At 42.9% G+C, this 16,370-nt stretch overlaps 1 protein-coding gene across 6 annotated transcripts in view; it reads right to left on the bottom strand.

The window, feature by feature from the left end:
- The window catches only part of pex1 (peroxisomal biogenesis factor 1), a 110,231-nt gene that overhangs the window by 91,518 nt on the left and 2,343 nt on the right, over positions 1 to 16,370 (bottom strand). For 4 of the 6 annotated variants that reach the window (XM_068008767.1, XM_068008760.1, XM_068008745.1 and 1 more), the window contains exons 2-3: positions 3,428 to 3,574; positions 1,173 to 1,256 (exon numbers count right to left, since the gene is read on the bottom strand). The exons of 1 other annotated variant lie outside the window; for it this stretch is intronic. In XM_068008767.1, the coding sequence (XP_067864868.1) occupies positions 1,173 to 1,256; positions 3,428 to 3,574 (231 nt within the window). Of the gene's footprint in view, positions 1 to 1,172; positions 1,260 to 3,427; positions 3,575 to 16,370 lie in introns of those variants that run through there. One more of the 6 variants, XM_068008784.1, reaches the window with a different exon arrangement.

Here is a 16,370-nt window from a genome sequence, read left to right as displayed (position 1 = left end):
TGGGTGGGAGGCTGAGTTGTGAGCAGGATGCAGAGGGGCTTCAGGGTGATTGGGACAAGTTGAGTAAGTGGGCTAATGCATGGCAGATGCAAGATAATGTGGATAAATGTGAGGTTATCCACTTTGGTAGCAAAAACAGGAAGGCAGATTATCTGAACGGCTATAAACTGAGAGAGGGGAATACACAGTGAGACCTGGGTGTTCTTGTACACCAGTCGCTGAAGGTAAGCATGCAGGTGCAACAGGCGGTAAAAAAGGCAAATGGTATGTTGGCATTCATAGCGAGAGGATTCGAGTACAGGAGCAGGGATGTCTTGCTGCAATTATACAGGGCCTTGGTGAGGCCACACCTGGAAAAATGTGTACCGTTTTGGTCTCCTTATCTGAGGAAGATGTTCTTGCTATAGAGGGAGTGCAGCGAAGGTTTACCAGACTGATTCCTGGGATGGGAGGACTGACATACGAGGAGAGATTGAGTCAGTTAGGATTATATTAGCTGGAGTTCAGAAGAGTGAGGGGGGATCTCATAGAAACCTATAAAATTCTAACAGGACTCTATGACTTGACAAGGTAGATGCAGGAAGGATGTTCCCGATGGTGGGGAGTCCAGAACCAGGGCTCATAGTCTCAGAATACGGGGTAAACCTTTCAGGACTGAGATGAGGAGAAATTTCTTCACCCAGAGAGTGGTGAGCCTGTGGAATTCGCTACCACAGAAAGCAGTTGAGGCCAAAACATTGTATGTTTTCAAAAAGGAGTTAGATATAGCTCTTGGGTCTAAAGGGATCAAAGGGTATGGGGCAAAAGCGGGAACAGGTTACTGAGTTGGATGATCAGCCATGATCATAATGAATGGCGGAGGAGGCTCGAAAGGCCGAATGGCATACTCCTGCTCCTATTTTCTATGTTTCTACACAGAATTAATTGCGATTATATATGTGTCCTTCCACTGGTGGGCATTCATGTCTGAATAAAGAGCACATTCATGCCAATGACCCAACCTCAAATATCTACAGTTTTAATAATCCCAAACTGGAAAAATCCATTGTGCACCTCCTACTTAGAACTTATGGAATAAATCTAAAATATGGTATTATATAATTGCACCTTTACAAACAGCACATTATTACATTATCTTTTGTAAGCAGCTGTTAAGATAATAAATACAGTACCAATATTTCCCAGTCACTAGGTGAAAGAGGTTCCACGATTGCTTGTTGACAGGAGGAGACTTGTGCACAAGGCCTGAGAAATACCTGAATCACAGAAAACAAATACGAAATAACTGTCTCATCACAAAAGCAAAAGCATGATGCTTTTATGAATCACTCCTCGTGTACAGATCAGAACACTTAACAGACAGCTGGGCACGAAACAGAAAATGAGAAAACAGGGTAAGCGGCTTAAAGACATCCTTTGATAGCAGAAAACGAAGCAACAAAGCAAAGGTATGTTTGGAAGAGAGCTCCAGAAAGTAGGAGCACATTGGTTGAAGCGATTACTGTCATGGGTAGAGTGAAGATAGTGAACACGAGTTGGTGCAGGTACTTAACAGCTAGAGGAGAAGCCAAAAGTGGGAAGAGGTGGGTTGAGGGTTCAAGGCCATGGAAGGATTTGAACAGGACATTGAAGAAGTTAACACAGCTTGACAAAGACAAGGAGTGGGCATGCACTATGATATCCGAGATAGGTTTTAATTTGTGGAAGATGCAGGCTTAGAATATTCAAAAAGCCAAACTTTGAAATGAAGAGGACATGGATTAGGGTCTTGGCAGCAGTAGGGAGAGCTAGGGGTAAAAGCAGAAAATACGAGGAATTTATAAGAAAGCAGTCTTGGTGCCAGATTGGATGTGGGAAAGGAAGCTCAGTATGGGATGTTTTGCAACTCGAGATTAGCTTGAGATGGCAGCTATGGAAACTGATGAAGCCCAAAACATGGTGGTGATAGCACAAGTCACAGGATAGCTTTTTGTTTTCACTGCCAGTAAGCTGCATGAAGCCAAGACTGATCCAGGCCTCAATATTAGTCAAACAATCCGAAACAGTGTCAACAGCAATGGAATTTTAGATGAAAGCTGACATGTTTCTGGGCATCATCACTGAGGGGTAGATGGATGATGCCCAGAAACCTAGATGACAAAGAGAAGACCAATGATACAGTGCTGAGTACATCGGTGATGAACATATGGGAGAAGCATTGTAATTTAACATAGTAATTTAACTGCAATAGACAACAAAACGGCAGTGCCATGGAGGCGGACTGCAGTGATCGTGCCAATGGCAACGGAAGGGTCAAGGAGCATTGAGAAAGTGAGCGAGCTAGTCATGGAAGGTACCATTTATGACTTTGACCAGTGCAATTTCACTGATATGGGCAGAGCAGAAGCCAAATTGGAAAGCTTTGAATAATTTGAGAGAGAAGTGTAGTTGTGGTGCAATGAGGCATTGCAGATGTTTGGAAATGCAAAGGATGATTGAAAATCGATCATTGAGAAAATGGAGACAAGGGTGGGTTTTTTGAGCAGGAAAATAACTGGTTTTGACTGAGTTTGGGATAGTGCCAGAGAATAGACACAGGCTAATGATGTCAAGAAGCTTAGCTAAGAGGAGAAATTGGATAAACAGGTGGTGATCAAAAGAACAGCAAGGGGTTGCAGACAGGATTAGTTACAGCTCTGGGGGGCACAGCAAAAGAGAAACGGTGCAATCTGAGTGTATGGCTTGGAAGTGTGGAGGGACAGCTGGGAGATATGGGGATGAGAATGTATAACCTGAGGCAACTATACAGATTGGTCAGTTTTGCACACAATGTCATCCATTAGCTCCTTACATACAGTATCTAAGATGCAGATGGAAGGAGATGAGGAAGAGTGCAAGAGAAGGTAGGTAGTGAAGAAAATTAGTTTGGAATTATTCCTACTCTCAAGGATGATCTTGGAGGTTTATGTAGATATGACTATCCAGATGGAACTATTTGAGAAGGTTATCCTAAATCTGGTCGTGGATAGTTATGCTAGTTGATCACAATGTGGATTCCAGCTTGCGGCCCATAAGATTTGAGACCAAAGTAGTGTCTGTTGTATCAATGGAATAATGTAGATGGAAAACAATCTAAACCCTGGTAGGGGTAAGCACAAAATGGAGACAAGATAACTGTGGAAAAATTCAAGTCAACACCTGGAAGGTTATGGGTCAGAAGAGTGAGAGGTTAGCATATGAGAGGGTGTCAAAAAACAAGAGATGAAACATATTCAATAATAATGAGTTGAATAAGAGAGATTATAGTTAGAACCAATAAAGGTAAATTATTACAAGCAAAGTGGAGAAGACAGACAGTCTGGGAAATACCAATCAGACTAGTCTTTAACTTAATGACAACTAAACAAGGTTCAAAGAATTTATGTTGGAAAGTCACTGCCTTACAGACCTGTTCTCCATCTTTGACCCCAAGTTTTTCTCCCAGTTGCCTGTTGATCTCTGCAATTTTTTCTCCTTCAAATCCAGTATATCTGCGTCCCACCCAACTTAGGAATGCTGACTGCTGAATACCCCAGGACAATTCAATTGCTTGGCACTAAACATTGTAAAGAAAAATGTACAAGCAATTATATAAGCATTGTATTGATAGAGAACTAAACAGTATGAATGCTCAATAGTCTAAGCACCACAAAAGAGCGATACAGTTGTGCAGCACCAGAATTCCACAAGCTGCGTCTTGGAATAAGCACACACCTTTATGCCCATAAAGAATGAATCAACGTTAGCATAACCATTGCGATGAGAAGTCAAAGTTAAGTAATTCCTGGTTACACATGTGCACTTCTACCTGCAGGATATGGCACTGGTAGTGCCTAGGGACAGGAATATTGACCTGCCCCCTAAGATAGAGATGTGCATGACAGAGATCGGTCCAGATTTTGTGATAGTAACGACAGCATTCGCCGTCACTAATCCACTGAAACAGACAGCGACTTCTGGAGTCTGCATATACGCAGAATTACAAGGAAATCCAGAAGTTGCTGTCAGTGATTCTACCCTCCTCCAGTGAGTGTGCTGTTGAGATCACCCCACCAACCTCCCTAAACCCAGAGTGCAATCCTTAAGCAATTAGTGAATTGACGAAAACTTCCACTTTTACCCTCGCTATAAAAACCCTCGAAAAAGTAACACAATGTTGAATTAGGTGTAATTGGGTTTTTAAAACAGCGTACTAGGTTCATAATTATGATTAATCACTGGCCTTGAAAAGCTAATTTTATATTTGTGAAATGTCAAATTTCTCCATTATGATAAAAAAAAAATCACAAATTTTCAAAATAATGTTTTACGATGATGTTCTTTTTTCTATCTTAATCCAATCATAATCATTTATTTCACTACCTAAAAATTTACATTAAAATTGATAATCAGCACTTTTGACTTGCTGGTTTGCCATCTGTGAGAATACTTCAATGTGATTGGCTGCGTACCCTGCTTGCTGACATTACTGATGCCTGGAGATCCCCTTGACTTGGCGCCACGTTTAAACTGTTGTCAAGAAAGGGGAAATCTACACTATAAATCTTTAGATCTTTATGGGCAGTTTTCAAGGTCAGCAGCAAGTGCCATTTCTTTGCTGCTGACTGCACGATCCAGCCCAAAGACTATAAAGAGAAATACAACAACTACAACTTGCATTTCCATAGTATCTGTAATATAGAAAGAAATGTCCCAAGGAACTTAAATATCTACAGAACAAAAATGTTATCAAAGTGGAGACCTGGGTTGAATTTCTGTGGAGGTCCTCCCAATCTTCTGCCATAACTTCAGCACTATTTCTCTGGGGTTTCCACTAACTATTATGTTGGGAGACAGGGAAAACTCCAGCAAAACTTTCAGGCGCCAGTGTCAATTACAGCTCAAGATATTTTTCTACAACCCATTAACAATCATTAACCCTAACCTGTGGACAATTCTGAAAGCATATGTCTACATTTAAAAAGTAAACTTTAATAGTAGAATTATTTAACATGGTTAATTTAAAACCAAATCACCAAAATAATACAGTAAAGTGGATAGAATATTTTTAGAAGTCATTTTTGTTTGCTTTTGTTTTACAACATTCTTCAAAATCTAATTCACTAGAATATGGTCCTGAATACAGTTTGGAACAGCTAAAGAAAAAGCTTATTTTTCAAAATTTAGAGGAAAATGCATTTGCCAGTCTTCTTCTTCTTTGGCCTCCTTGTCTTGGAAGACAATGGGTAAGCGCTGGAGGTGGTCAGTGGTTTGTGGAGCAGCGCCTGGAGTGGCTATAAAGGCCAATACTAGAGTGACAGACTCTTCCACAGGTGCTGCAGAAAAAATTGGTTGTCAGGGCTGTTACACAGTTGGCTCTCCCCTTGCGCTTGTCTTTTTTCCTGCCAACTGCTAAGTCTCTTCGACTCGCCACACTTCAGCCCCGCCTTTATGGCTGCCCGCCAGCTCTGGCGATCGCTGGCAACTGACTCCCACGACTTGTGATCAATGTTACAGGACATCATGTCGCGTTTGCAGACGTCTTTAAAGCGGAGACATGGACGGCCGGTAGGTCTGATACCAGTGGCGAGCTCGCTGTACAATGTGTCCTGGGGGATCCTGCCATCTTCCATGCGGCTCACATGGCCAAGCCACCTCAAGCGCCGCTGACTCAGTAGTGTGTATAAGCTGGGGATGTTGGCCGCATCGAGGACTTCTGTGTTGGAGATATGGTCCTGCCACCTGATGCCAAGGATTCTCCGGAGGCAGCGAAGATGGAATGAATTGAGACGTCGCTCTTGGCTGACATACGTTGTCCAAGCCTCGCTGCCATAGAGCAAGGTACTGAGGACACAGGCTTGATACACTCGGACTTTTGTGTTCCGTGTCAGTGCGCCATTTTCCCACACTTTCTTGGCCAGTCTGGACATAGCAGTGGAAGCCTTTCCCATGCGCTTGTTGATTTCTGCATCGAGAGACAGGTTACTGGTGATAGTTTTGCCAATGACCTGCTCCTAAAAGTCAAGAGTATGTGGTTATACAATAATGTTCTTTCGTAGATGTTTAAATAACATATTGCTGAATTTTTCAAACTTGGATCGCTGTACTTCAGTTGGTCAGTGAGGGAATTGCAAAAGGCCTGACAGATCAACAAATTTCTGCATTGGTTCACTTATATATACATTCATTCTGTAACAGTATATTAATAAGCAAAATTTGCTACCGGGTTAGTACCATTTTCCTTTCATTAGCTGTCATAAGCATTTGGAAGTTAGGACAAGGGGCCCCACACAGAATCATTCAAAAACCACGTGCTTTTGTTGAATGCGGCAGTTATATACCCAACTAATGTTGCTGTAATGGGGTATTCATGTTACATTAAGTCAAGATGACCAATATAACATCTTTTTAACCTCATTGACCAGTTACCGATTCACCAATTTTACAGTAGACCAAGATCACCTTTCATAACCCTTCAGTTTTGGTCTAGATGTAATATAATATTGAACTTAAATGCGAAAAGGCAGCTTAGTACTTTTCCACTACCCTTTGTGTGAAGAAATGCTTCCTGACATCATCACTGAACAGCCTAGCATTAATTTTAACGTTATGCCCCTTGTTCTGGATTCTATCAGAGGAAATACTTTCTCTCTCTCTATCCTTTAAATCATTTCAAATACCTGTTACATCACCCACTAATCTTTTATACTCTAGTGAATACCAGCTTAGCCTATGCAACATGTCCTCATAATTTAACCCTTTTAGCCCTGGTATCATTCTGGCAAATCAGTGCTACATCTCCTTCACTACCCCTCCAAAGGCCAATATATCCTTCCTGAGGTGTGATGCCCAGAACTGAATTGACAACTCTAAACAGGGTTTACCCAGAGATTTATACATGTGAGATATAATTTCCACTCCTTTTTATTCCAGTCCTTGAGATAAAGCCAACATTTGATTAGCCTTTGAATTTTTTTTTACACCTATTCTTGAGCTCTTATGATTGCTCTATGTGAATTCCGTAAATTTAGCACAGTTATTAAAAAAAATTAGCAATGAAAGAAAATCTAGAGGTGGGGAAAGTGCAACTTTTGTTTAAACTATTCTTCCATGTTATACAAGAAAATAACACTCTTACCAGAAATTTCTGACATCAAAATCATTTCAGTAGAGTCTCTCACCATAAGTCTTTCCAGTTAAATTATCAGGAATGTCCAGGGCATAGAATCATAAAATTATTACAGCTCAGATGGAGGCCATTCATGCCAACTCGCTACAAGACAACTCAGTTAGTCCCACTCCCCATAACCCTGCAAATTTTCTCTCTTCAGATAATTATCCAATTCCCTTTTGAAAGCCACAATTGAATATGCCTCCATCACACTCTCAGGCAGCACACTGCAGATCCTAACCCATTTGCTGCGTAAAAAAGTTTTTTCCTCATGTCGCCCCCTTTTTGCCAATCACCTTAAATTGTGCCCTCTGGTTCACGATCCTTCTGCCAATGGGAACAGTTTCTCTCTATCTACCGTCTAGATCCCTCATGATTTTGAACACTTCTATCAAATGTCCTCTCAACCTTCTCTTCTCTTAAAACCTCAGCTTCTCCAATCTATCCATGTAACTGAAGTCTCTCATTTATTTATTTATTTATTTATTTAGAGATACAGCACTGAAACAAGCCCTTCGGCCCACCGAGTCTGTGCCGACCATCAACCACCCATTTATACTAATCCTACATTAATCCCATATTCCTACCACATCCCCACAATTCCCCTACCACCTACCTATACTAGGGGCAATTTACAATGGCCAATTTACCTATCAACCTGCAAGTCTTTGGCTATGGGAGGAAACCGGAGCACCCGGCGAAAACCCACGCGGTCACAGGCAAACTCCGCACAGACAGTACCCAGAATCGAACCCGAGTCGCTGGAGCTGTGAGGCTGTGGTGCTAACCACTGCGCCACTGTCTCATGACTGAAACCATTCACATAAATCTTTTCTGCACCTCCTCTGCACCTTCACATCCTTCCTTAAGTGTGGTGCACAGAATTAGACAGAATACTCCAATTGAGGCCAAAGTAGTGTTTTGTTAAAGTTTATAATAACTTTCTGCTTTTATACTTTTTACCTTTACTTATAAAGCCCGGGATCCTGAAAGCCTTTCTAACCACATTCAAAACCTGCCTTGTCACCTTCAACAATTTGTGCATATATATCCCCAGGTTCTGTTCCTGCACTTTAGAAATGTACCCTTTATTTTATATTGCCTCTCCTCGTTCTTCCCACCAAAATGTATCACTTCACAATTCTCTGTATTAAATTTAATATGCCATGTATCTGCCCATTCCACTAGTCTGTCTATGTCTTCTTAAAGTCTATCACTATCCTCCCTACAGTTCACAATACTTCCAAGTTTTAAGTCATCTGAAAATTTTGAAATTGTGTCCTATACACCCAACTCCAGGTCAGTAATATATCAAGAAAAGCAGTGATCCTAGTACAAGTCCGTAAAACAACCATTCACCACTATTCTGTTTCCTGTCACTCAGCCAACTTCGTATCCGTGCTGCCACTTTCCCTTTTACGCCATGGATTTCAACTTTGCAGGCAGGTCTATTGTGTGGCACTTTACACATACACTACATTAACCACATTACCTTCATCAACCAACTGCTAACGCATCAAAAAACTCAATGAAGATAGTTAAACACAATTTGTGTTCAACATCTCCCCTTGACATACAATGGCATTACCATTTCTGAATCCCCCACTATCAACATCCTAGGGGCTACCATTGATCAGAAACTGAACTGGAGTAGCCATATAAATACCGTGGCTACAAGAACAAGTCAGAGGCTAGGAATCCTGCAGCAAGTAACTCACCTTCTGATTCCCCAAAGCTTGCCCACCATTTACTAGGCACAAGTCAGGAGCGTGATGGAATACCCTCCACTTACCTGGATGGGTGCAGCTCCAAAAACACTCAAGAAGCTCGACACCATCCAGGACAAAGCAGCCTGCTTGATTGGCACCCCATCCACAAACATTCACTCCGTCCACCACTGACACACAGTGGCAGCAGCATGTACCATCTACAAGATGCACGTCAGCAACGCACCAAGGCTCCTTATACAGCACTTTCCAAACCCGCGACCTCTACCAACTAGAAGGACAAGGGCAGAAAATGCATGGGAACACCACCACCTGCAAGTACCCCTCCAAGTCACACACTATCCTCACCCGGAACTATATTGCCATTCCTTCACTGTTGCTGGGTCAAAATCCTGGAACTCCCTTCCTGCAGCAGCGTGTGTGTACCTACCTCACATGGACTGCAGTGGTTCAAGAAGGCAGCTCACCACCACCTTCTCAAGGGCAATTCGGGATGGGCAATAAATGCTGGTCTAGCCAGTGACGCCCACATCCCATGAACGAATAAAAAAAAAACCTGCGCTGGCTTTCCTCAAGTATTCTGCACTTATCCAAGTGACTATTAATTTTGTCCCAGATTATCATTCCAAAAGCTTTTCACCACCAGGGTTAAACTGACAGACCTGTAGTTGCTGGGTTTATCTTTATAACTTTTTTTGAGATAGGGGATTATGGTGCAACTTCAAAACTGCCTTACAGCCACTCGAGAGTTATCTAACTCCAAGGATGGATGGTAACTCTGAAATAACACTGTCCTCCCTCAGCACTGTCGTGGAGTGTCAGTCTAGGTTACAAGTTAAAGTCCTGGATTTGGACTTAAACCTAGTACCTTCTGTTGTGGCCAACATTTATCCAACAAAGGACATCTCATTATTATCACATTGCTGTCAGTAGGACCTTGCTGTGCACAACTTTGGCTATCATGTTTTCCACATTACAACAGTTATTACACTTCAAAGTGCTCAATGATGGTAAAGTGTTTATTTATTTAGAGATACAACACTGAAACAGGCCCTTCGGCCCACCGAGTCTGTGCCGACCATCAACCACCCATTTATACTAATCCTACATTAATCCCATTACCCTCTCACATCCCCACCTTCCCTCAATTCCCCTACCACCTACCTATACTAGGGGCAATTTATAATACTCAATTTACCTATCAACCTGCAAGTCTTTGGCTGTGGGAGGAAACCGGAGCACCCAGCGAAAACCCACGCGGTCACAGGGAGAACTTGCAAACTCCAGCAGTACCCAGAATCGAACCCGGGTCGCTGTAGCTGTGAGGTTGCGGTGCTAACCACTGTGCCGTTATGGGACATCCTGAGGTAATGAAAGGCACTATATGAATGTAAGTCATCTTTAAGACAAATTCCTAGTAGATGACAATAGATTGCTGATGCGGTGTTTCCACTCAATAAAAAGGAATATCTCCAAGATCCCCACTGCAATAACAAATGCTGATTCATCACTTATACACAACCAATCCCAAAGTCATCGACCAGACTTTTTCCATAAATTCAGACAATGCAGTTTGCTACATCTACAAAGGAGGATTTAATGATTACAACTGAAACAATACAAGTTTAATCAAGTGGTAATTCATCATTATTTACAAGAATATAACATTTGAATAGAACAAGAACAAAGAAAAACAGTACAGCACAGGAACAGGCCATTCGGCCCTCCAAGCCTACGCCGATCTTGATGCCTGCCTAAACTAAAACCTTCTGCACTTCCGGGGACCGTATCCCTCTATCCCCATCCTATTCATGTATTTGTCAAGATGCCTCTTAAACGTCACTATCGTACCTGCTTCCACCACCTCCCCTGGCAGCAAGTTCCAGGCACTCAACACCCTCTGTGTAAAGAACTTGCCTCGCACATCCCCTCTAAACTTTGCCCCTCTCACCTTAAACCTATGTCCCCTAGTAACTGACTCTTCCACCCTGGGAAAAAGCTTCTGACTATCCACAATGTCCATGCCGCTTATAACTTTGTAAACCTCTATCATGTCGCCCCTCCACCTCCGTCGTCCCAGTGAAAACAATCCAAGTTTATCCAACCTCTCCTCATAGCTAATGCCCTCCAGACCAGGCAACATCCTGGTAAACCTCTTCTGTACCCTCTCCAAAGCCTCCACGTCCTTCTGGTAGTGTGGCGACTAGAATTGCACGCAATATTCTAAGTGTGGCCTAACTAAAGTTCTGTACAGCTGCAGCATGACTTGCCTATTTTTATACTCTATGCCCCGACCGATGAAGGCAAGTATGCCGTATGCCTTCTTGACTACCTTATCCACCTGCGTTGCCACTTTCAGTGACCTGTGGACCTGTACGCCCAGATCTCTCTGCCTGTCAATACTCCTAAGGCTTCTGCCATTTACTGTATACTTCCCACCTGCATTAGATCTTCCAAAATGCATTACCTCACATTTGTCAGAATTAAACTCCATCTGCCATTTCTCCGCCCAAGTCTCCAACCGATCTATATCCTGCTGTATCCTCTGACAATCCTCAACACTATCCGCAACTCCACCAACCTTTGTGTCGTCCGCAAACTTACTAATCAGACCAGCTACATTTTCCTCCAAATCATTTATATATACTACAAAGAGCAAAGGCCCCAGCACTGATCCCTGCGGAACACCACTAGTCACATCCCTCCATTCAGAAAAGCATCCTTCCACTGCTACCCTCTGTCTTCTATGACAGAGCCAGTTCTGTATCCATCTTGCCAGCTCACCTCTGATCCCGTGTGACTTCACCTTTTGTACCAGTCTGCCATGAGGGACCTTGTCAAAGGCTTTACTGAAGTCCATATAGATAACATCCACTGCCCTTCCTTCATCAATCATCTTTGTCACTTCCTCAAAAAACACAATCAAATTAGTGAGACACGACCTCCCGTTCACAAAACCATGCTGCCTCTCGCTAATAAGTTTTTTTGTTTACAAATGGGAGTAAATCCTGTCCCGAAGAATCCTCTCCAATAATTTCCCTACCATTGATGTAAGGCTCACCGGCCTATAATTTCCTGGATCATCCTTGCTACCCTTCTTAAACAAAGGAGCAACACTGGCTATTCTCCAGTCCTCTGGGACCTCACCTGTAGCCAATGAGGATACAAAGATTTCTGTCAAGGCCCCAGCAATTTCTTCCCTTGCCTCCCTCAGTATTCTGGGGTAGATCCCATCAGGCCCTGGGGACTTATCTACCTTAATGCTTTGCAAGACACCCAACACCTCCTCCTTTTTGATAATGAGATGACTGACTATCTACACTCCCTTCCCTAGGCTCATCATCCACCAAGTCCTTCTCTTTGGCGAATACTGATGCAAAGTACTCATTTAGTACCTCTCCCATTTCCTCTGGCTCCACACATAGATTCCCTTCTCTGTCCTTGAGTGGGCCAACCCTTTCCCGAGTTACCCTCTTGCTCTTTATATACGTATAAAAAGCCTTGGGATTATCCTTAATCCTGTTTGCCAATGACTTTTCATGACCCCTTTTAGCCCTCCTGACTCCTTGCTTAAGTTCCTTTCTACTGTCTTTATATTCCTCAAGGGATTCGTCTGTTCCTAGCCTTCCAGCCCTTACGAATGCTTCCTTTTTCTTTTTGACTAGGCTCACAATATCCCGCGTTATCCAAGGTTCCCGAAACTTGCCAAACTTATCCTCCTTCGTCACAGGAACATGCTGGTCCTGGATTCTAATCAACTGACATTTGAAAGACTCCCACATGTCAGATGTTGATTTACCCTCAAACAGCCACCCTCAATCTAAATTCTTCAGTTCCTGCCTAATATTGTCATAATTAGCCTTCCCCCAATTTAGCACCTTCACCCGAGGACTACTCTTATCCTTATCCACAAATACCTTAAAACTTATGGAATTATGGTCACTGTTCCCGAAATGCTCCCCCACTGAAACTTTGACCACCTGGCCGGGCTCATTCCCCAATACCAGGTCCAGTACAGCCCATCCCTCGTTGGACTATCTACATATTGTTTCAAGAAGCCCTCCTGGATGCTCCTTACAAATTCTGCCCCATCTAAGCCCCTAGCACTAAGTGAGTCCCAGTCAATATAGGGGAAGTTAAAATCACCCACCACTACAACCCTGTTACCTTTACATCTTTCCAAAATCTGTCCACATATCTGCTCCTCTACCTCCCGCTGGCTGTTGGGAGGCCTGTAGAAAACCCCCAACATCGTGACTGCACCCTTCCTATTCCTGAGCTCCACCCATATTGCCTCGCTGCACGACTCCTCCGAGGTGTCCTCCCACAGTACAGCTGTGATATTCTCCTTAACCAGTAATACAACACCCCACCCCTTTTACATCCCCCTCTATCCCACCTGAAACTTCTAAATCCTGGAACATTTAGCTGCCAATCCTGTCCTTCCCTCAACCAGGTCTCTGTAATAGCAACAACATCATAGTTCCAAGTACGAAACCAAGCTCTAAGTTCATCTGCCTTGCCTGTTATACTTCTTGCGTTGAAACAAACGCACTTCAGACCACCAGTCCCACTGTGCTCAGCAACATCTCCCTGCCTGCTCTTCCTCTTAGTCTTACTGGCCTTATTTACTAGTTCCCCCTCATTTATTTCACTTGCTGTCCTATTGCTCTGGTTCCCACCCCCCTGCCACACTAGTTTAAACCCTCCCGAGTGACGCTAGCAAACCTCGCAGCCAGGATATTTGTGCCCATCCAGTTTAGATGCAACCCGTCCTTCTTGTACAGGTCCCATCTGTCCCTGAAGAGATTCCAATGGTCCAGATAGCTGAAACCCTCCCTTCTACACCAGCTGTTCAGGCACGTGTTTAGCTGCACTATCTTCCTATTTCTAGCCTCACTGGCACGTGGCACAGGAAGTAATCACAAGATTACAACCCTAGAGGTCCTGTCTTTTAAACTTTCTACCCAACTCCCTAAACTCCCCCTGCAGGACCTAGTCACTCTTCCTGCCTATGTCATTGGTACCAATGTGTACCACAACATCTGGCTGTTCACCCTCCCCCTTTAGAATGCCCCCTGTCCGTTCAGAGACATCCTTGACCCTGGCACCAGGGAGGCATCATACCATCCTGGAGTCTCTTTCACGTCCACAGAAGCGCCTATCTGTGCCCCTGACTATAGAGTCCCCTATAACTATTGCTCTTCTGCGCTTTGTCCCTCTCTGCTGAACAACAGTGCCAGCCATGGTGCCACTGCTCTGGCTGCTGCTGTTTTCCCCTGATAGGCCATCCCCCCCAACAGTATCCAAAATGGTATACTTGTTAGAGAGGGGGATAGCCACAGGGGATTCCTGTACTGACTGCCTGCCCCTTCTCGCGGTCATCCATCTATCTGCCTGCACCTTGGGTGTAACCACTTCCCTAAAACTCCTGTCTATGACGCTTTCTGCCACCTGCATGCTCCTAAGTGCATCCAGCTGCCGCTCCAACCGCTCCATGCGGTCTGTGAGGAGCGGCAACTGGGTACACATCCTGCAGATGTAGTCGTCCGGAATGCTGAAAGCGTCACGGACCTCCCACATCTGACAGGTGAAGCACTTCACCCCTCTAACTGTCATTTCTATCACTAATTAATAAATTAATTTAAGATAAATAAATACTTATTAAATCCTGACTAAATTGTTATAACAACTATATGGTCCCTAGTGCTAGATTCCTACTATAAATATTAAATGCTAACAAAATACAGCAATCTCCTCCCTCTGGTTTAGTTACTCTACTTATGAATTAGTTAATTAGGGTTTTAATCAATTTTTATCAATGTTTTATTTTCAAATTCATATATATTGAGGTAACAGCAATAAAGCTGGAAATGCACTGAGTATAAACATTCCCCTCACACATTCATATAAATAAACTTCCAGGACTACTGGGACAGAGCAGGGGAATGGGATTGACTGGCCTCTTCTAGAGAGCCAGCACAGACCCAATGGGCCAAATGGCTTCCTTCTGTGCTGTAATGACTCTACACACATATTCGTAATCCCACAGGAAAGCTGACAGAATTGTTATGATGATGTTGGGCCAACATTTCCAAGTTACTGAAACCAAATTACATTCAGACAAGTTTTTGTGCTTGCACAGATACTTATTCACAAGTATTAAAATTAGATTCAGGTATCTAATTAATTTTATTTAAAGATTAAAAGAAAGGTAACTTTTTAAATGCCGTTCTGATTAAAATGGAGTCATTCTACACCGGAATGAAAACCAAGTGATGAGATAGTATCACCTACAGCTGGTTTCAAAACACTTAGTGCAGGATGTACTTGTACTGCCATTTTTGAAATACTACAAATTGTATAACATTAAGCAAGGGACTAAATTTGATTCAAGACACAGCCTCACATCACTTTGAGCTTGACAGAGGAACATAGCAAGGATATGGTAGTGTACTGATTGTCACTGGTCTAGAGGCATGGATTAATCATCCAGAAGAACACAAACTCAAATCTCACCATGACAGTTTGTAAAGTGTACTTTTTTTTTAAAAAGAAAACATAAGAAATTAAGAAATAGGAACAAGAGTAGGCCATATGGCTCCTCGAACCTGACCCACCATTCAGTAAGATCATGGCTGATCTGATCTTGGCCTCAACTCCACTTTCCTGCCTGTTCCCCATAATCTTTGACTCCCCACAAATTCAAAAATCTGAATATATTCAAGGCTGAATTAGACAATGATTCAGCCTTCACAACTCTCTGGGGTAGAGGATTCCAAAGATTCACAACCCTCTGAGAGAAGATATTCCTCATCTTCATCATAAATGGGAAACCCCTTATTCTGAAACTATACCCACTATGCTAGATTCCCCCACAAGGGGAAACATCCTCTCAGGATCTACCCTTTCAAGCCTCCTCAGAATCTTATATGTTTCAAAAAGATCACCTCTCATTCTTCTAAATTCTAATGAGTTTAGGCCCAACCTACTCAACCTTTCTGCATAAGACAACCCCTTCATCCCAGGAATCAGCCCAGGGAACCTTCCCTGAACTGCTTCCAATGCAAGCAGATCCCTCCTTAAATACAGAGACCAAAACTGTACGCAGTACTCTAGGTGTGGTTTCACCAATGCCCTCTACCATTGTAGCAAGAATTCCCAAATGTTATACTTCATTCCCCTTGCAATAAAGGCCAACATTCCATTTGCCTTTCTAATTACTTGCTGTATCTGCATGCTAACTTTTTCCGATTCATGTACAAGGACATCCAGATCCCTCTATACTGCAGCATTCTGCAGTCTCACTCCATTTAAGTAACATTTTGCTTTACTGTTCTTCATACCAAAGTGGATAACCTCGCATTTTCCACATTATACTTTATCTGCCAAATTTTTGTCCACTTGTTTAAACTATTTATATCCCTTTGCAGACTCTGTGGCCTCCTCACAACTTGCTCTCACCTATCTCTATC

This window comes from Heterodontus francisci, chromosome 2 (genome assembly GCF_036365525.1).
Source record: "Heterodontus francisci isolate sHetFra1 chromosome 2, sHetFra1.hap1, whole genome shotgun sequence".
Classification (NCBI taxonomy): Eukaryota; Metazoa; Chordata; class Chondrichthyes; order Heterodontiformes; family Heterodontidae; genus Heterodontus; species Heterodontus francisci.
This window is presented reverse-complemented; position numbering and strand designations above follow the sequence as displayed.